Raw genomic sequence first — 22,613 nt, 5'->3', positions numbered from 1 at the left:
AGGAGCTGAGACCGCAGGAAGCCTAGTCACTGCTGGAGACATAGCAGCTACCAGAAATGTCCAAAGTCGAGTGAGAGTAAGATAAATGTTTTGGTTTCTCCCTACCTCCTGGCCTCACACGTCAGTCTCCTCCCAGTGCGAGGGCTAATCTTCCAGTGCTACTGAGGATAGCATTAGAAGGTACGGGAAGAGATCTGATAGCAAACAGTCCCCAGAGTTGCAAAGAAACAAATGTGGTTACCCTTTCCAGAAAAAATAGGCTTACTCAGGACGAGAAATAATTCCTCCCTCCACCTAGGGATAAACTGCTCTAGCACCTACCAGTGCCCAGTGGAAAGGGCACCAGGCTCCATATGCCATTTTACCTATAACGAAGCTATTACAAAAGCGAGAACTGGCCAAGAATTCATTAGGACATTTGCCAGGAGGAAGAAATTGAGGAAAAACAGACATTTATGAGACATGAAGAAAATCAAATTAATTTGGCAAAACTATTAACAAAGACATGATAGAAATTCTAACACCTGGCACAGCCAGACCAAAGAGGTTGAGGATGCTTATAGAGCTCAGGGATTGTATTTCTTTAATTTGTTTTATTCAACATGTGAGATAGCATCACAAGGAGGTGGCAAGTGATAAATTGTTCTTGCTGATGGAAGTAGGAAGGACTGTAGGTAATTACATGAAATTTAGATACCCAGAAATTAAGTACCAACAAATGTTCACCGATATTGAAATGTACTCAATTATTAGTTTCCCAGTAGAAGTTGTAGAAGCCAACATGGATTGTTAAAATTAAGGACGAATCATGAGGAGTTTGTTTTTTAAACCATGTAAAGTGAGTAGGAGCAAGGCTGTTATGTCTTTAATGGTACATGTCTGTTACTTTGTCTCCAGGGTTGAACATAATTAGTAATAGGAATGTTCTGTGTGTTTTTTTAATTCTACATTTCTATTTCCCACCACTGAGTAATTCAAACCATCATGTGGAACACATGGGATGAGCAAAAAAGTCTAAATTATACACAGGTTTGAATATTGGCTCCTTGAGGAATAAACTGTGTTAAAAATACAAATTCTAGGGTTTCAAATTCCTAAGGGAATCATGTGTCTTCCCACCCCCCTCCCTTCAGATTACATACATGGCATGGCATTTTCTGCAAAGAGATTCATTGGAATTTTTCTTTGTTCCACTCTGTACAACATTGTCATTATTGAATTTTTCTAGCTCAGACTTCCATAGACATCTGAAGTTGTCAAATAATCTTTTCAATTATGTTACTCTTTCAAAAGTGTTGTAGCTCCAGGAAAAAAGTAATTCTGATGTCTAAATTGGTTATAGTATTGTTATATTTAAAGAAAATACATGTAGAAACACAGAATATTTAGAACTAGATGAGTCTTAGATATTGTCTACTTTTATTGTGCCAAGTTTATAGATGAGGAAATTTAATAATTATTTTTTCCAGAAGCACATAGGTTGTTAATGACAGAACTAGGTCAGGAATCCTTTTTCTTTTTTTTTTCAGATAATCTAAGAAAGCATTCTTTCAGAAATGCTTTAGTTATACAGTAAGACTTCATTCATGTGATATAGTTCTGGTTTGTGGTCATAAATAGTTGTAAACATCATAATCTCCTTTTTTATTCTTAAAAGGAATAAGACTGCTTTGCTTCTTAGCTTTGTAACTCATTCCTCACTGTTCCCAGCTTCAGGTTATTAGCACATACATTCTTCAGTTCAGAGTCATCTTGCAAATTGTTTTTTCCTTGTTTGTCCCTATTGAATTCCTTCCAATTTTTTTTTCAGCTTTCCCTTCTGCCTCCCTCTCTCAACCTGAAATCTTTTTAAACCTTGGCTATTCAGTATGGAACTCTCTTATTATCTTTGGATTTGTAGTTCAATGTACTATAACAGATAGGAACCAGAAAATCAAAAATGCAAGGCCACACACCAATGCCCTTGTAGGTAGGCCTTCCTTTCTTACTGCGGCTCATGCTTGAGTGGCATGTGTGTAGGTAGATCTGCACTGAGCTAATGAGACTAAAGCTGCAGGGTTCCTTAATTGCACAGACCCCCCCCCCCCCATGGCCTTGGAATGAATCCTAATATTTATATGTTTCAGCAATTTTAAAAAATAACCTATTTGAACTATAATCATGTAAGAACATTCTTTCACTCAGATGTTGCCTCCGTCACACCTTCCCTTGTGCCGTGGTGGGGCTCCAGCTAAGGAAAAACTGAGTTGGTGGATGCATTTAGCTAGATTTATAAGATTCTCAAACATGTCCAGGTATAATTAAATAATCACGTCCTAGTATATGACTAGCATCTGGTAATGTTTCAACCCCTCACTGAACTGATTTATATTAATCTCTGAACAGGTCCTATGAGTGTTCTACCAGCAAATGTAAGAGGATAGTGAAAAAGAAACACATTGAATTGTTAAGATAGAAGCAAGCTGTTGGAAGAGTAGTATGTTACATTGTACATGTGTCTTAAGCAGATAGTCAGTACAAATTCACATGGCTTTTGTGTTTACAGTATCCATTAGCTTTTCCAAATTGTTAGTTCTGATCTCTCATTCTTTTTTAAAAAAATTTAAAAAATATATTTTCATTGATTTCAGAGAGGAAGGGAGAAGGAGAGAGAGAAACATCAATGATGAGAGGGAATCATTGATCGGCTGCCTCTTGCACGCCCCCTACTGGGGAATCTAACCCGCAAACAGGGCATGTGCCCTTGACCAGAATTGAACCTGAACCCTTCAGTCCTCAGGCTACACTCTATCTACTGAGCCAAACCGGCTAGGGCTGATCTCTCATTCTAAATAAAGATTTAGTTTTATACACAACTTAGGATTCATTTGTGTATTCTTTTATTTATTTTTTGTTAATCCTCATCCAATAATTGTTTTTTTTTAATTGTCTTTCTTTGTGTTTTATTGTTTGTTTTTGAGAGGGAGTGGAAGGGATGGAGGGAAGAGGAGAGAAAGAGAGGAGAGAGAAACATCAATGGATGTGAGAGAGAGACACATTCACATTGATTGGTTGCTCCTGCACCTGCCCCAACCAGGCCAGGGATCAAACCTGCAACCCAGGTATATGCCCTTACCAGGAATCAAATCCAAGACCCTTCAGTACACAAACCAACGCTCTAACCACTGAGAAACACCAGCCACGGCTGTATTCTTTTTCTCTTAAAAACCCCTCCCCACCAACTTTTATGAGTTTTAGGCCCAAACTCCCCTGGGTGATTAATTTTCCCAAAGTTATTCCTTCCAGGCTTCAGGACAGCCTGATCCTGGTTCATTCCTGGAGCCAGAGCTCAGCAGGACTGGGACAGAAAAGACCTATTATGAGCAAAGCGGGTAAACACCTCTTCTAGGCAGTGCAATAAAAAGATCAGCATCAGAGAGTTTAAAGGTATAATCATGGAGCCAGAAAAAAGACAAATTCAGAAGCCTCACAGGCCCAAACGCACAGCAGAGAGCAGGGAGCAGTGCTTGCACCTAAGAATATTTCTATGAACAAGCTGACATTTCCAAGACTTGCTTTATGAATGCCCACTGACTGATAAGAAGGTAGTTTGACTTATTTCAACTAGTCACTACAGACACCATAACCACTGTCAATTGTCAAGGGAAAGGATTTAACATCCATATGGCTTCAAGACCACAGCCCTTAGGGACTGAAATCTCTACTTTATTTTACTTATATTAGCACTGTTAGAATATACAGTTGACTCTGTAGGAAAACTAAATGGAGAAGGAAAAAGTGTGTTATACAAACACACACTTTAAGTTCTAGGGTTTTAAGAGTGGGGAGATTTCTCCTGCTTTATTTCCATGGAATTTGAAAGAAGAGAATGAGGTTTCTCTATTCTACAAATGTATGATAACCTGATTTCTGATGCAGAAATTGGACTAGATTTTCCAATTACTCATCATGATATCTCAGTCATGAAATTCGGTGACCTGTAATTTAGTTCAGGTAGCACAGCTCGGTTGTGGGATAAGAAGCTTAGATGCCAGGTATCCAATCACCCAGAGTAGGGTCTTTATACTCTCACATTTCATATGGGATACAGAGCAAACTGTAGGTACTCAATATTAATTGTTTAGTAGCTTGAAAGGCAACTTGTCACAGTGGAAAAGGCCATGAGCTTTGAAGTTACACAGACCGAGCATTCATTCCTGATTCTGACTTGGGCAAATTATTTAAAATCTCTACCACTCAGTTTTCTCATCTGTAATGTAGGACTAAGAAGGCCCATATGGATAAGTCAATCAGGGGGAGGTAAGTACCATGTGATGTCACTTATATGTGGAATCTAATGAACAGAATAAGCTAATAAGCAAAATAGAAACAGACTCATAGATATAGTGAACAGACTGACAGCTGTCAAAGAGGAGGAGAAGGGGTCTAGGTGAAAAAGGTGAAGAGATTAAGCAAAAAAAAAAAACAAAAAAACCCCGACAACTTATTTTCTGTTTTTTCAAAATGTTGATTAATATAATATGACCTGTGAATTCAAATTAAATTGTTAATAGAAAAAGGAAAATTGGAAAATTGTGCTGAAGATTCAAATGCGGCAACTTTTGTATAGTTTCTTCTCACGGGTGCCTAAAAAACATTAGTAATTGACATGTAAAATCCCAAGCTGCCTAGGAAGTCCAGCATTTAACAGACTTTTGTACATAATATCATTTAATCCACATATCTACTCTATAGTATAGATATTACTATATATTTTTTACTAATGCAGAAGAGTCATTTTATTTACATTAAACAACTGACAAGTTGAGGGGGGGGGCGGTAAGAAGACTAAAACCAAATATTTTTTCAATATTTTTTATTGATTTTAGGGAGAAAGAAAGAGGGAGGGAGAGAGAGAAAAACATCAATGTGACTGAGAAACATCAAACCAGTGACCTTTTGGTGCACATCATGATGTTCAACCAACAGTCATACAGAACAAATCTTCTTTCAACATCTTAGCTTTCTGACAGGAAAGCTGTCCAGGATAATATATTTTTAAATGATTTATCACTTTTGGTCTTACCCCAACAAACATTCAGGGTGTGCAAAATGAGGATACTTCACAAACATTACTTTGATTATAAAAATAAATCAGAATTAAAATGTAATTTTGATATTTTTAGCAGACAAAACAAGAAATCATCAGTAAAGATATTGGGGAGTTGACATTCTCAGTTGAAAAAAATAAGATGTCAAAACAAAATGTTGTAATTCTTCCAACCCACTATTCATTGTTTGAATGAGATTTGAAGTTGACTAGAAAAATAACCATGATTCCTCAGACCAGAATATGTTGAATTAGTTCATTCTGTAGCCACAAGTTTTAAAGAATGTCTGCAATTGCAAAATCTGTCATAGCTCTATTTGGCTTATCTCAGCCATATTACTCTTGCTCACTCTTCTAACGTTCCCTTCCCTTTCTGGCCACTGTCAGTTCCTCCTATTCTCTCTTTTGTTCCAAGGGAGTATTTGAAGCTACCCATTGTCTTCACTATCAGAGAAGTGTAAACAAGGGGTCCAGAACGCTGATGAACCTTGAGCCCTGGCAAGGACCAGAGCTATACACCAATTGTTTAGTCGAGACAATGGTAGCTCAAGCAATGTCCTGACGAAACAGTCTCAGAATAAATCTTTACTAATATTTACTGACCTTTAAGATAGTCTCTCTGTTACCAGAATTGCCTGCCTAAGGGCTATATGTGTATCCAAAATTGAATAAAAGGTTGGCAAGGCATGGGCACCAGTGGAAGTCCTTCCCCTTGCATTGGACTTTCCGCCTGGCCCCAATATTTCCAAATTATTATTTCTTGTTTAGTCTCTGTCATTTGCACGCGGCCCTTCTCCAGATCCTGAACCCTTAACCATGTAGGCCATGGATCGCACAAGGGAGTATTAAGATATGTTCATAGAAAATACTTTCAGAGAGAAATGGCTGGGATTGAACCAAGATGGCGGCATAGGTTAACGCCGGAGTTTGCTGCTTTGAACAACTACTTCAAAAGTGAAACTAAAAGACGGAGGGACATCACCCAGAACCACTGGAACGCTGGCTGAGTGGAAGTCCTACAACTAGGAGGAAAGAGAAACGCATACGGACACTCAGAGGAGGCGCAGTGCTGAAGTCAAATTCTGAGGTGCAGAGTGCGCGGAGCGGGCTGGCGGCGGAGGGCGCGGTTGGCGTTTTCAATCCGGAGGGAGTCACAGACTCTGAGCTCCAGATCCCGGCGAGTCTTTAGGGACCCAGACTCAAACGGGAGAAGCGGGTCTGTCTGGCTTCGGTCAGAGCGAGTGCAGCTTTCTCTCTGAGCTTTGCAGCGGGTGCTGGGACTCAGAGAGGCAGAGCCCCTGGGGACAGGACTGAGAGCGGCCATAACTGCTCTCTCTGGCCCACCCTGTTGATCCTGTGCGACCCGCCCCGCCCAAGCCCTGCACAGAGGCATTTGCTGGATAGCCTCAGGCAAACGCCAGATTAGCACCTCCCTAGAGGACAGAAGTTCTCTCACTGCTGACACAGCTGATTCTCATAGCCACTTGGCCTGGAGGTCAAACCCTCCCTGGAATTAGCTACAACAATCAAAATTTAACTATAAGACCACGAACAAAGACCACTAGGGGGTGCATCAAGGAAGCATAACAAAATGCGGAGACAAAGAAACAGGACAAAATTGTCAATGGAAGATATAGAGTTCAGAACCACACTTTTAAGGTCTCTCAAGAACTGTTTAGAAGCCGCCGATAAACTTAATGAGATCTACAAGAAAACTAATGAGACCCTCGATGTTATATTGGGGAACCAACTAGAAATTAAGCATACACGGACTGAAATAAAGAATATTATACAGACTCCCGACAGCAGAACAGAGGAGCGCAAGAATCAAGTCAATGATTTGAAATGCGAGGAAGCAAAAAACACCCAACCGGAAAAGCAAAATGAAAAAAGAATCCAAAAATGCGAGGATAGTGTAAGGAGCCTCTGGGACAGCTTCAAGCGTACCAACATCAGAATTATAGGGGTGCCAGAAGATGAGAGAGAGCAAGATATTGAAAACCTATTTGAAGAAATAATGACAGAAAACTTCCCTCACCTGGTGAAAGAAATGGACTTACAGGTCCAAGAAGCGCGGAGAACCCCAAACAAAAGGAATCCAAAGAGGACCACACCAAGACACATCATAATTAAAATGCCAAGAGCAAAAGATAAAGAGAGAATCTTAAAAACAGCAAGAGAAAGAAACTCAGTTACCTACCAGGGAATACCCATACGACTGTCAGCTGATTTCTCAACAGAAACTTTGCAGTCCAGAAGGGAGTGGCAAGAAATATTCAAAGTGATGAACACCAAGAACCTACAACCAAGATTACTTTATCCAGCAAAGCTATCATTCAGAATTGAAGGTCAGATAAAGAGCTTCACAGATAAGGAAAAGCTAAAGGAGTTCATCACCACCAAACCAGGATTATATGAAATGCTGAAAGGTATCCTTTAAGAAGAGGAAGAGGAAGAAAAAGGTAAAGATACAAATTATGAACAACAAATATGCATCTATCAACAAGTGAATCTAAGAATCAAGTGAATAAATAATCCGATGAACAGAATGAACTGTTGATTATAATAGAATCAGGGACATAGAAAGGGAATGGACTGACTGTTCTTGGGGGGGAAAGGGGTGTGGGAGATGCGGGAAGAGACTGGACAAAAATCGTGCACCTATGGATGAGGACAGTGGGTGGGGAGTGAGGGCGGAGGGTGGGGCCGGAACTGGGAGGAGGGGAGTTATGGGGGGGAAAAAAGAGGAACAAATGTAATAATCTGAACAATAAAGATTTAATTAAAAAAAAAAAAAGAAAATACTTTCAGATGGACTATAGCAACAACTTTGGGGGGGCATTATGGGGTTCTAAGATTTTTGTGGTTTTTTTGTTAAAATGTTTGAATCTTGACCCTGTCACTGTAGAATAATGCCCTTGGGCAAGTGTTTGATGACTTCCTCAATACTCTAGGTTACTAATAAAATATGATTAATAAAAATAGTATTTACTTAATGGTAAATAATTTATGTACTTTAATCCCCATAACAACTCTAATAACTAGTCACTTTTAATATCGTCATTTTACAGGTGAACACACAGATTTTGAGAAGTTAAGGAAGTCATCCAGGGACATACAGCTTCAAGTAGCATCACTAAATCTCAAATCTTCTTTTTATGTTGCTGCCTCTCCAATAATGCTACCTACAAATTGCTATTTGTAAGAATTCCTTTAAGTTCATATAATGTTCATGGTATATAGGAGACTTTGAATAAATGTCAGCTCCTATTTCTGTATCTATATAGTACTTTTAGTTTTCTCGAAACAGCTGATATTTATCATTTTATTTGATTTTTACCTGACAAATATGGAAATTGAGGAAATATGGGACTGAATAATACCAACAAATTACCAGAGAAACTGGTCTGAGGAACCAGGTTTTCTTTCTTCACATCTGCTACCTTTTCCTCTACAAACCTGTCAAAGTCCTGCAAGAAGAGACTTTTGTTTTTTCTCTTGGGTCCTCCTTTCTTTTTGGCTGCAGGCAGGAAGGCATATGCTTATTTTCATAAATGAATGAGCCTCTTGATGTTACAGAACCTGACACCACACACTTAAAATGATTATTCTGTGATCTTTAGGATCATCATGGCAGAAGGCCACTCTCAACTAGACTTTTGCTCCCCTGCAATGACAAGCCCTAATGGAATCTGGCCTGCAGAGTGTCTGGGCTGTGTACGGGCTGGTGTCAGAGCAAGTGCAAACAAGTTCCTCAAAGCTCAGCCTTTACTACATTGTGTAACTCAAACATTCCTCCAGGACACAACCCACCTTTTCCAGTGGATCTACTGCACTGATTCTCTTGGAGGCAGTGTGGAAGTAGAGGAGAGGGGGAAGGAGGGCAAGAATGTGCTTTTGGAGGATATTGTGGATGGGGGAGTGGGTGGAGACAAAGGGGGTAGGGAATGACAAGCCAGGGTGGAAGAAATAAGCACCACTGCCACCAAAATATTCTGCTCAAGGATGAGAGAGTACACCCTGCAGCTGTTAGTAGTGTTCAGCATATTTAGCATATTTACGTATACCAAGCATTTCCAAACAGCTTTGTGTTTGTTTTAAAATCCCACACAGAGATGTCTGGTAAAGCTGTTACTGTGGAAAGCTTATTTTCTTGGTGATGTTTGCAAAACTGTTTTAAAATTTTGTGTATACATCATAAGTGTAGCAGAATAATCAGTCATTACCCACATTATAGAGAAATCTGGATCAGTCTATCTACCACTCAGACAGCATTCAGAGTGAAACACTCTTGTTCTAAGAAAAGAAGGCACCTTCTTGGTAAAATTCATTTTTTTAATTTAATTTTTCCCATCCACATTTATCCCTTCTATGACCTCTTCCACCTCCATCCACCCCCTCACCCCTGCAATCATCACACTATTGTCCATGTATTCTCACTCTTTTTTTTCTCTTTTTTGTTCCATCCCTCCATTCCCCCCACAACTCTCACCCCACCCCAACCCCCAGAGCTGTCTGCCTGCTCCCTATCTTTAGTCTACAGCCATACCACCCTGAACGTGCCTGATCTTGTCTATCTTTAAATTGTTATTTTTGGTTCAATATAAAATAAAACATAATCATACAGTGATCCTTGGTTAGTCCTGAAGCCACCAAAGTATTGCTATTGACTCTCATCTTTAATTTATAACTGTTTGTTTGTTTGTTTGTTTTGTAAAAAAAAAATAGTAACACTGGATAGCTTTCTCATACAGCCATTTTCTTTTGGAAACATAAAACACCATAAAACCACACATAGTCCATTTGTAAAAGATTAGGAAACTTCCAGCAGAAGGAATGGGGTTGTTTAAAGCTATATTTTCCTTTTAGCAAGATCCACAAGAAAAGGATAGAGTGTCATGCTTAAAGGGGAACAGATTTTGTATTTTTTGGCAAGATATTAAATCCTCTGTTGCTATATTTGGCTCCCTGCAAATAGTCTCTTGTGCAAGTGCAACGAAAAGATCAATGCTGGTGTTCATTCAGCCACAGCCAAAGTTGGTATGGGAAGTAAAGCAGTTGTTGCTTGAGTGTTGTTTTTAAGAGAGTCTAGCTCACTTATTAACAGCATTTTAGAGTAAAGGTACCTACTTTACACATTAAATTGATCAAAACATGTTGGCTTTCCATAGCAGTTTTTCCACTGCTTAACTGATAACAGATGCAATGATTCAATCTAGACAGAAATACAAAAGCTTTACCACGTCAATGTGGTCATATATATAGATATTTAGTTAAATGTGTATAAGCAAGTCAAATGAGATGCTTGGAGACTTAGAACATCACAGAATGGGCATATGTTCCCAAAAAAGGAAGCAAAACAATTAAATGGTAGTGATTGTCCCCAAAGAAAACACACTTCAGCTAGGAAGAATCTGCACCAGATGTCCCGTCTCCACCCCCCTGAGTGCCTGTCTGAAATAAATGCCACATAACCCTTTGGATCCCAAGGTACTGTAATAACCACGTGAGATGTTTAAGAGAGCAACAGGAATTTCCTTCATATGCAATTATTTAATTGAAGATGAATCTTGCACAAATGACCTTTGTAAACATGGAACAAGCCTTGCTGGTTTCAGTGATACAGTAAATTCCCTCAGACTACAAAGCTGATGAAAAACAATTATTGAAATCTGTAAACATGTTGCCTAACATTTAAGAACTTTGCAGGTGGAATTAAATCCAGGGCTCTGAAATGGGGAGATTATCCCAGACTATTCAGGTAAAGCCAATGTAATTACAAAAGTCCTTAAGTGTGTAAGAGGGAGGCAAAGAGGTTCAGAGCGATGCCATATTAGGACTTGACCAGAAATTGCTGGCTTTGGAGATGGAGGAAGGGGGCCATTAGCCAAGGACTGGAGATCCTGAAAACAACACCGAAACAGATTCTGCCTTGGAGTATCCAGGAATGCAGCTGACACTTTGATTTTAGCCCACTGAGGCCAGGGCCAAATGTCTGACCTACAGAGCCATAAGGTAATGCATTTGTGCTGCTTGAAGCCGTTGAATTTGTCGTAATTCTTACAGCATCCATAGGAAACTTACGACACTAGTCTGGTCTAAAGATCTGCCGACTGTTAAAAAGCCTGGGCCAAGTTATTTCACCCGTAATGCTGGAGGCACCACTGATTCCAATACTGATTTTCAGGCTTTGCACTTTCACATTAAAGATTCATTTAATAAGGAAATAGAAGTCCCAGGGAGGGAAATTCTAGCTTCCTTTAAAAATAGCAGGTCTGGGACTTCCTTCTAGGTGCATTTCAAAGAATTGTTGGGAAAGTTTGGTTTATTTTTCCATACTGCTCATCTGTATCAACAAATGCAAAAAATAAAATTAAAATAAAATAAATGTCTCTCTCCCAAAGAGTCTATCTATAACTTTAGAAATATTGTATTAAAAGATTCATAAGCTTCCCTCAGTTATGTAAATACAGCCCATTTCACTTGCTCGTCCATTATTAACAATTGTTTTATAACCTATTTCTCTCTGTAACATACATTTCTTGGCTCTAAAAATTAACTAAACCTCATTTTAAAAAAAAAAAAAACCTATGATGTTTTAATTTCCAAAGATATTTACAAGTTGCTTAAATAAAAAGAAAACAGAGAGCTTTAGTTAAGAGTCAAGAAATACAAATTAAACCAAAATGCTACATTAAATATAAACATTAAGTTCGCATTAAATTATTTATTGAACAAATTGAAGACATTTATTTTTATTACAAAGTCCTCCATTATTTTATATCATCAACACATAGTTATGAGACCTGCATTTGAAAAGTGAATAGAAATACGAAAATGCCTCTTTCCCCAACCCCAAGAAAAACAGGGGGAAAATATGATTTTAAAATTAGTTTTAAAGCCAAAACTTTTATGAATTACATCTATTTTTTGTAAATTAAGAATGACAATATAGCTAAGATTCATTTATCTTTCTGGAAATGTAAAATTAAGATAGCATAAAATTGCTCATAAAACTAACAAATCTGGAATTTGACTGTATTTCAAGGTTGTGAGATATTACTAGCATTAATTTTCAGTTTACCTAACCAAGTAACAAATATAAGTTTAACATGCTATGTATTTTTTTACAAAAGTACATCTTACTTAGATTTATATGATGAAAACAAAATTAAATCTGTGTTTTCCTTTCAATATATGCACTTTAAAATGATACAAATAATTCACATGAAAATCCTTCCCTATGTTGTTAATCCGTTAAAATATATGGAATAGTATTTTGAAATCAAATATAATATCCAAGATTGTAAATAGCCTAAGAAATTAAATCAAGTATGTAAATAATCATTAATTTTTGCCCTTGCCACAGGATAGGAAAAAATGTACATCTCTATTAGTATAAAGAGATATCATTTTAAAAGTTCACATCTTACGCATATACCAAAAAAGCTAAATAAAGAATCTTATATAGTAAAAGAATTATTCTTAAATCAAAATTTAGTAGTCCAGAAACAGTTTGAAAGAAAGCTAATTGATGGCGACCTGCACTTTTCTAGAAAGTGTCATTGTTTACTTATACAATGGAATTGGCAAGTTACACTTACTATTTCTTGGAATTTTAAAAGGGTGATAGGTAAACTTATTGGACTAATTCATTTGCAATTTCAAGATAAATAGTTTGATCAATTATTTGAAACTATAAAAATATTTTCACACAAACAAAAAGAAAACACAATGGACAATAAAAGAAATAAGAAAAGTATGATACTTTAATAATAATGACTATTTCTATACCTTGTAAAAGTGTATACGTAATATTCCCAGAGAACACTAAAAGAAAGAAAAACCTACAGAAAAATTCTGAAAGTCTGTTCTGTGACCAAGTTACTAAGGTAATTAACATTTTGAGCCTATTGAGACTCAGGTCTCCTTGCAGGCCCCACCCGTACCCCAATCTCCAGAGTCATCCACCTTTGTGTAGTTTACAGATTCACTTACAATATACATCACTGAACAAAAACTTTAACCTAATTTTTCTAAAACAACTTTAATAATAGTTTTAATGCTTTAATACTAAAGGGTTCTTGGGCCAAGATTTTAGGAAATACATTTTAATTTCTCTCTCAAACAAGGCTTACATTTTCTCAAAGATGTGTCTTTTATCCTGGATGAAAGAATAAAACAAAACAAAACTGCATCCTTAGGTCCTGCATATTAAAATTGGCGGCTGATTACAGTCTTGGTCCCAAAGTTTCTGCTTTCTGCTGTCCTTCTGTCTGTTGTGAAGGTGATCAATCACAGGAATTCTAACTGCCATCAATACCCCTTTGTAACTGCAATGGTTCAACTGAACTCTTTCCATCTTCAATAACCGACACAGTGTCAACATCTGCTTCCAATAAAGTTGTTTCTTTTTTTCTCAAGCAGAGTAAATCTGCTGACTGAGATCTTAAAGGGCTCTGTTTTTTTCCTTTTTTTCTCCCTTTCACATGCAGACAATTTTTTTCCACCGTATTTTGCAGTTTTTCCTCCATGGCAAGTAGAAAAAAAAAATGAATAACTTCAAAAAAGATGTTTTTATTCCAGGTGCCAAGGAAGCCCCAAATATAACTGAAAAACAATAACTTTGGTGATTTAATAAACCTGTTGCCTTAATTTTGGAGAAAATAATACACAGGGTCCTAGATGAATTCAATGTTGGAATAAGTTAAGAAAACTCAGAGTTGAACCTAGATACCACTAAGAGGTTATTTTCCTTCATAAATGGTACACTCAAAAATTAGAGATAATTAAGAATTTTACATTTTATCTTTAACACCTAGTAGAAGGCAAAAGATTCTCTTGCATTAATTTGTTATGGAAAAGCACAGTAATATATCTACTGCTGCAGAAATGGGTATGGGAAGTAGAGAGGACATTTGGGAGCTCAGTTTTATGACCTACTTACTCAACTGATAGACATGAGTGATAGCTGTTATCTATTGAACATTTACTATGAGCTGATGATGGATTTTATATACATATATATGATTTTCAATCTTCACAGCCTGCCAGTAGGTATCATTATCCCACTTTACTCATGAGATAAATAAATAAACCCCCAAATCACATATATCTAATTGTGGTTAAGCCAGAATTCAGAGAATTACCTAATGCCCAACGCAATGCACTTTTCCATTAATTCATTCTACTTCTCAATCCATATCCCCATCAGAACGCTAACATAAATTCTTTCCTTTTCTACAGTTAATGCCACTGCCCCATTGACTTAATTCAGCAAATATTACCTAACAAAGGGACACTCTGTAAGAAATAGAATGCAGTTTCTTGAAATATAGTTTCTGATTGCCCCTTTAAATTACAAATGTAACATTAAACCAGACAGTAAATGTAAAAGTGAGATAGATTCTGTCATGTATTCTATAGGTTTCACTTAGAGTAGGAATGGGCAAATACTATGTGCATGATGAACGAGTTCCTCAATGGCACATTTAATCCAATGCCTGGGATGTGTGTTTTTTTAAAGTTTCTTATAAAGTTAAAGAAATTAATTCCTCAATCACTTGTCATCCACTAGTTCTCATTTACAAAATTCAAAACAATCCTGGCCACTTTTGCTTAAAATAATATTGTAATTTTAAGAGGAATGAGAAAGAAGAAAAAATAGAGGAGTGGATGGTTAACCTTCTTAAGAAGAAATACTGATTTTTAAAAAGTTTAGCACTCTTTTCAAATAAACAATGAGGGACCGATAACCTGTTAGGATCGACTTGTCACTATTATGTTGTTCCTTAGCTCATGATAGTTTAGGTGGAAGAATAGACTAGATGTCAACTAAATCAGATCATTTTTCTAGGGGCTAGTTCATAGATTTTTAGAAAGATTGAGTAATTTCTAAAATAGTCAAAGATAGAGTGGTTCCATGTGAAATTGAGGAAGGAGGTGGCAGCCTTCAATAAAGCAGTTTGGAAGACTCTAAGTTCAACTGCATCATTTTGATGTTAGCAAACCAGACCCAGAGTGTGCTAGCATTTTAAACCTAAAATAAATTCAGAATACCATGCTAAATTACAACTGATGTTTTTATAACTTCTGCTGGTGATGATAATGTGATCATAGTAAGGGGTGCCAGACAATTGTAGACATGCACTCATTCTTTTTTCACTTAGATTGGATCCACTCCTTGCATATGCAAAAATCTAATCCTTACTGTGCCAACACCACCTAGGCCCCTTCTCACTTACAAATCTTTCACGTGTACAGAAGAATTTAGGTCCTCAACTCTTCTTAGGCCCCCAGAGCCAAGGAATATTTTATCCTGTGGTTGCCAGGAGTGACACAGAACACAGTCTCAATTTAGAGTGAAGCTATCTAATTGCTCTCTCTCCTTCAATTCAATTCAGTGGAGAATAAGGAAAAGAGCAGAAAGTTAATACTTTTCTTCTCGTAACTGGGAAAATCCAATTGAATGATTTAGATGAGTTGGTATACCATACCATTCTCAGAGACACTGAAAAGGAACTTCCAAGGGAAGAAGAGAAAAATAAATAATCCCCAGTGAGTCTTCCCATGGGAATACCAAATATTTGTCTTTGAAAACTCAGGAGGACACAAATGAAACCAATTTTATAGATACATTCAACTCTGTGCTCCACAGATTTTGGCAAAATTACTAACAACTGTAATATATCAAATTGTAAATCAAAATGTAGATCATTTAACTAAGCCAGGCCCTAAAAACCTAAGTTCATGTCATTAGTAAGTGGAAGATACCTTAAGTTTGGACCTCACATTAGGTAACAATGTGCACATTGTGCTAAGGAGAGTCTGGCTAAGAAAAAGCAATGGATGGAGTGATAAGAATACCACAAGACAGTGTATACCTCATGAGATGCTCCAGGAAAGAAAACTAGGGCATGAAACACAGCTAAGGAACATATTTGAAAATTATCTGTGAGAACTCTGCCTAGCTAAGCAGAGGTTTTGTTGTTCTTATATCTAAAATGTTCACATACATAATATACACACTTTAAGATGAAAAGTGGTCTTTCACTAAATATTGTATTTCACATGGGTGAAGACAGGGATGAAAAAAATTTGAGATTTTTTTTTTTTTACCAAACAAAAAACTTCTCTACAACATTAACTTTTTAACATGACCCATCTCTGAAAAGACCTGGAAAAAAGAATGGACTTCGCATTAAAAGCCCTTAAACTATCATTAACTGCTACTTTCATAATCTTTTTCTGGAAGGGTCTTTATAATTCCAACTTAACCTTATTTACATTCTGATGGCCAATCAATTTGAATCGGGGTTTTCAAAAATAAATTTTAAATAACAAATTATCAAATTGTTAACCCAATTTCAGTAATTGTGGTATAAATTCAAATTGAAATTTCATTTTGCTCTAAGTGTCTTTCTTATAAAGAATTAAATCACCTAAACCCAGATTTCAAAAAAAAAAAAAAACTTGCAAAAACCTATGTTTAAAATATTGCACATACACTACATTAGTTTTCAATTCACAATGATAGGTAATATGATCAGAAAGAGTCATTGAATTAAAGGCTTTGTAATACGTCTAGTACTTTCCCAAATAGTATCCCTTCAAACTATGTTCAGGAAAAGAACTCCACTTAATATGTGACCTTAAAAATTGCTATGAATTAGGAATGAGAAAAATAAGTCACTGGCACTCCAAGGTAGCATGATTAAATGCCCTTTTTTCCAGCAGTTGGCTATAACCTCAGGTTCCATTTATCAAACTCAGATGGACTAGAAAGAGAATTACATATTCTATGCAAACTCTTCATCTGATTGCAGGTTTATGTAAAACTTTTCAAATCAAGCTACAAGTACTGATTGGGAGAAATCGAAGTAATCAAATATTCTTTCCTTAGTGTGTTCATTAAAAAAACTTCTTTTTCAAGCTATACATATTACTCAAAGCAAAGTAAGGTAGCATGGAATTCAATCTTCACTGAGATTTAATGTGATACAGCACTACATCGGCTCGACTACGGTGTTACTTTTGTAAAAAGGGATAAACTATCAGACACTTGAGGTAACCTAGAAAGCACAAGAGCATATCACAGACATCTTAAAAGACAAGCATTTTAAACATTTTTTTTTTTTGCCAGTGCTTCTCTGAGAGCAAGTTCTTTAAACAGAACTTAACAATTTTTAACAATATTAAAAAAAATACATCCCTCAAAAATAGCCCATCAATGCTAAATCAAACTTTCTGTATTTCTACAAAAATAGATGCACATAGAGCTATGAAATTTTATTCCTGAAAGAATGAGCATATTCATTTGTGATTCATCTTTTCCTGACAAGGTGGTTGATTAAAAAAAAATCAAAATGAAACAAAAATTAAACCATGTATTGAGATAAAAAAACCAAAACCAAAAATAAAATAAAACGAGTTGCACAGTTGGCAAAGGCTCAGATGAGGGGAAAAATAAACAAAAATGCTTTTCTTCAATGTCTAAGACCCACTCTGCTTTCTCAAGAAAAGGTTCCAATGCAAAGTCAGCTGGCTGGCACTCCTCTTCTCCTTCTACGCCTATTGTGTCCAGTTGCAGAGTGGACAATCCTGGCAGCATCTATTCCCAGTGGGCCCGGGATTCATGCTCCAATCTGACTTATTAATACTGTGCTTTTCAGTACCATGGTGATTCCTTGCTCTTGTCTTGGTGCTGTAGACCTAGAAAAAGTGACAATGAGAGCAATGAAAAGCATTAATATATGTCACACTAAAAGAATAGGCATAATCTACAATGCATGAGATACAGAAACCAAAAACACAATCTTGGCTGTGAGGTCAGAACACCTGATCTCTAAGGAAATTTAGTACTTGAGCTCATAGTTTTAAAAATATTAACCAACAGGTGACAAAACCTCTTGACCAGACAGTAGTGCTATTTGGACAGTACAAATTCTTCAGTATGTTTTTTATTTCCTAATAAAACATTTATTTCCTAATAAAATGAGTGAATAAAACAATAAAATAAACCATATTATTTCTAATTTCAGAGGGAGCTGATATTGGGGGGAAATGATGTAACAAATCTTTGGGATATTTAGGCAGCACTTCAGTTAATACTGTAATACTTTAGAGTAACAAAAATCATACTTTTTGGACTAAAATAATAAATAAATTCTAGTGTTATTTTGAAATGTATTCCACTGTGGGATTGCTATAAATTACAGTGAGCAATTAGGGTTAAAAACTGAATCTAGTATTGTCAGCAAAATAGATATAGTCAGTTCCCAGCTAATGGCATGAACCTATATTCTATTTATAAATGTACTTATTTTTATCACATTTCCCTCCAGAAAATAGTTAAGATGGCTTACAAAAATCCAAACTTCATAGAAAGAAAATAAAATTCGCAGGTAAATTTAAAAGAATAGTGACAAAAGGAAAATATGTGAACGTGTATGAATTCCAACTCATAGCAAAAGTTTATCAAACAGTAAATGAAACAAAAATGTAACTCTGATTTGGTACTCATATAGTCAATTGACTAATTTCTGATATGGCAATTAGTATAACTCCTTCAGTTTCCATTATTTTTGTCCTGGGGCATAAATATTTGGAAGAGTAAAGATCCAGAATAATGGTTGCTCTGAATTTTTTTAAAACCAAATACCAAAACACGAAGTTAAGGCTATTACATAAGGCATAGAACGCAGCCTGGTTGCTGTTTTATGGGTGCTGGGATCACAGGCTAGCTTCTTGATCCTTGATCTAAAACTGCTGACGTCTGGGCTGGATGTCAGCAATAGAACGGTTAAATGAACCAGTATGGCTTTCAACTGCAATTGTTACTAAACCAGATGCAGGGATTTCATTTCTTGTCCCTCCAACTTGTCAAAGAATTTTATAAAACAGTGGGTATCATTACAAAATGGATACAGTTAGCTAGTCGTTGATGGGAGACATTAAGACAGTCTCAAAACAAACTACATGAAGGAAGAGTACAAATGGAAACAAGCAACTCACAGACCCACAAGTCAGTATCTGAGTTCCGTAGCATTTGTGTATTGGGGAAAAGCAACACTTGCTGAAAAAAGTTTAGTCCCATCTTATTCTTCCTTATGTGTATACAGATTATGTTTAGATACAGAGTCTACAGCCCCCTTCACCTCCCCCATTTCAAAGGAAGAGCAGGAGGATCAAGAGGAGAATGAGGGGGAGAAAGGAGATAAAAGGATTTGGGGTATACCAATTCACTCTGTTTGCTTTACTCATTTTCAAATGATTGTGTGGTTAGAATAATTTACAACATACCATAGTCTCTGTTGGGTGACTCTCATAATCTAAACCACCTTAACTGACAATCTGCTGACTGCATAAATATTTTTTTCATTATTAAAATGTCTCATCTTCCCTATGACTCAGTATTTCCACACTTGAAGACTCCATCAATCTATAGAATGTCAGCACCGCAAGTCATGAATAGTGTTGGAATCATCAAGTGGTTTGAGTGTCTTTTTTCCCCTTTAAATAAAGGCAATCCTTCGTTTGCTTTGCAAAGACATGCGACTCCTTCAAAATCATGTTAGCCTTCTTCTGTGGACAAGAATTGAATTACTTAACATAGCCCTACATTTTCCAACCAGAATAACAGAAGGCATTCTCTCATTATAACTTCATCTCTTCAATTTTTTTGTTGTTGTCAAGTCTTTGCATGATCTTAAAAAAAAAAACCAATTAAATTCATCTATGACCTGAAATGCATTAAATATCTAATGTGGTGAAGGCACATAAATCAAACCTTTCCTTTAATGGCCAGATAGTCATACCTGTAAATTTCAAAATTGGCATAAGCAAAGCACAAGAAAATGAACCACAAGCAGCAGAGCCTACTACTAATAAGGTGCAGCAGAGAAGTATGGCTATAATTGTTCTTGTTATACAGTTGATGAGGGTCGATCAGGACATTAAAAAGCCATTCAGTACACTTAGTTTTCCCAATAAGGGTTAAAGAGGACACAATCATTAATCCCCATGAACTTTATGTGGTCTCCATATATCATTAGCTCATCATCCTTATGTTATCTATATATATTTAGGATTTCCCTTAATTGTTTACCAGAAGACAAAACCCACTATGATTTTGTTCCTATTCAGGCTTTTTTTTTTTTTTTCCTTCTCACTTCCCTAACTGAAACCCATATAAAATATAAAATAAGTTTATAGCATATCCTAAAATCTCCCCACTGGCTGTCTGAAATCACCCATATTCATCTTCTATACTTGTAATCCACAATTGCTTTATCATTTAGTCAATGAGATTGTCAGTAGAAAGGAAAATAAACAGCATAAAAATAATGTTAATGAGCATTTTCTTAGGGCTGAATATGCCAGGCACTGTGCTAAGTGCTTTACATGAAATATTTCATTTAATGCCACCCACCATGCTATAATAGTATCCATTTTACAAATGAGAAAATTGGAACTAAGAAAAGTTATGCAACTATCAAGCAGTAGAGCTGGGATTGAAGTCGAGACGGTCTGATGTCAGAGCCTGGCGTCTCCTGTATGGATTATGTAGGCTGTAAGCTGTGACAGTAGCTTATACTTCCTTAACTTCCCAAGTCAAAATTCTTTCATGAATCAATTCAAGGAATTGTTAATACATTTTTATATAATTTTTTCAGTTTAGAAACACTTTAAGGGAACTGATATCAGGATTAACAAAAAAGCGGTCTTAGTGATTTTTTTAACTATACATCTACAATGTTTTTCCTAAGATGTAGTAAATGATTACTACTTGTTATACTTCGAGTGAAGACTATGTGCTTTAATAATGCAATAGGATATGTCATATTAACTGGAATGTTTTTTGATATAGATAACCACTTCCCCCCCATGAGGTAGCCATTTGGCCTACGAGGTTGTCGTAAGAAATGGACCAGGAAACAAAAACATCACACCGTTGGCTTTGGAGTTGGGAGTCTGGGCCTCAGTTAGAAGAAAAATTGAAAAGAAAATGTCAACCCTCAGACCCAGGTCCTCCCTCCATTTCTGTCACCAACACCACCTGACCACCAAAAGAAAAGGGGAAAACCAGACCTACGAAGAGCGTGAAAAAAAAGTATGAACATAGAAAATAAATTTAAGATAATTAGCAATAGAAGAGAAGTCTTGATCAAGAAAGATCATAATATGATCTCCCTTTAAAATTTGAAAAATCTGTTGAATAAGGCACCACAACTCATTTCCTAGCTGAGATTTTGGGGGAGGCAATAGCTTCACAGATTCAACTTTTGCAAAAGACTCTGGGGATAAGGAAGTAGAAATAGCAAGCATGAAAAGCCTGGAGAATTCCCCCTCCTTAGATCCTAAATTGTCCCTGGGCTCTCCAAGAAGGATACATTAGCTCAGGAAGTATTATGCAGAGTCTGCCAGTATGTTCCGTAGCTACAATGTGGGCACCCCATGGCAGGAGAAATGACATGGGCCACACCACCTGAGCATCTGGGAGAATCACAAGCACTATGAGGCTGAACTCAAGTGAAATAGTTCATTATCAGGGGAGCCTGGTACAGAGAATGCACAGAGAGGGAGAGTGCGGGGAGGGAATATGCTTGGAAACAATGGCCAGGATAGTATTGAAAAGGCAAGACCAAACATCTGATAGCAACCTCTTAATGGGCAATTTTTGAAATGTAACTTTAGGAGCAGAGAGACAACCCTAAGGAGAAAGTGAGGGAAGAATTTGAGGTTTTATCTCTAAATGGGAAAATCTTTTATTTATTGATTGATGAGAGAGAGAGAGAGAGAGAGAGAGAGAGAGAGAGAGAGAGAGAGATCGAGAGAGAGATCAATTTGTTGTTCCACTTATTTACACATTCATTATTGATTCTTTATGTGCCCTGATCAAACCCACAACTTTGGTATATTGGAACGATGCTGTAACCAACTGAGCGCCAGACCAGCTCTGGTAAATTGTTTTAAACTAAACACAATGGAGATATCATTGGGTTGAGCTAAGAATACTCACACTTGGTGCAGTTAAATATTCTGCTATTGAGTAGAAATAAATAATATATTGGGCTACTGCAAAGGTGACACTCTGACGCACCTGAGATTTAGGCAATGTTTGCTAGTCACATCCATTAGAAAAGCACGTCTTACTTCCAAGGAAGCATAATCGCTTAACAACACTTAAATAAGTAGAATATGTTTTCAATTAATTTTATTGCTGGGGATAATAAAAGTAATGTGGTAAACATACACTAGCGGTACATGCTATTGATATAAAGAGAAGAAAAAGTGAAACATAAAACCTGGAAGTGTGGCTAGAATATTTTATGACCTAAAAGTAAATACTTAAATCAATAAATATAAACTTTTCATTTCATAGATAATTAGAGCCTAGAAACCCTTTTAAATCAGAATGCTTACTATAAGTTGGTAGCTTATTTTTACATTAAAAAACACAAGAAGAATCTCTGCTTTAATAAGATATGCCATATTCATTATAAATATAAATATATACAACATT

General features: G+C 36.5%; 1 protein-coding gene across 3 annotated transcripts in view; it reads right to left on the bottom strand.

Annotated features, from left to right (window-relative positions):
• Positions 1–16,158: 16,158 nt before the first annotated feature.
• VGLL3 (vestigial like family member 3) overlaps positions 16,159–22,613 on the bottom strand; it is a gene marked incomplete at its 5' end in the record, with an annotated part of 47,859 nt that continues 41,404 nt past the window's right edge. For all 3 annotated transcript variants that reach the window (XM_081087824.1, XM_081087825.1, XM_081087826.1), the window contains one exon: positions 16,159–17,800. In XM_081087824.1, the coding sequence (XP_080943950.1) occupies positions 17,757–17,800 (44 nt within the window). In that variant the 3' untranslated portion in view covers positions 16,159–17,756. The remainder of the gene's footprint in view (positions 17,801–22,613) is intronic.

The sequence above is a fragment of the Myotis nattereri genome, assembly GCF_964212035.1.
Source record: "Myotis nattereri genome assembly, chromosome: 3".
Classification (NCBI taxonomy): Eukaryota; Metazoa; Chordata; class Mammalia; order Chiroptera; family Vespertilionidae; genus Myotis; species Myotis nattereri.
The sequence above is the reverse complement of the archived record's forward strand: the minus strand, read 5'-3'. Positions and strand labels throughout refer to the sequence as shown.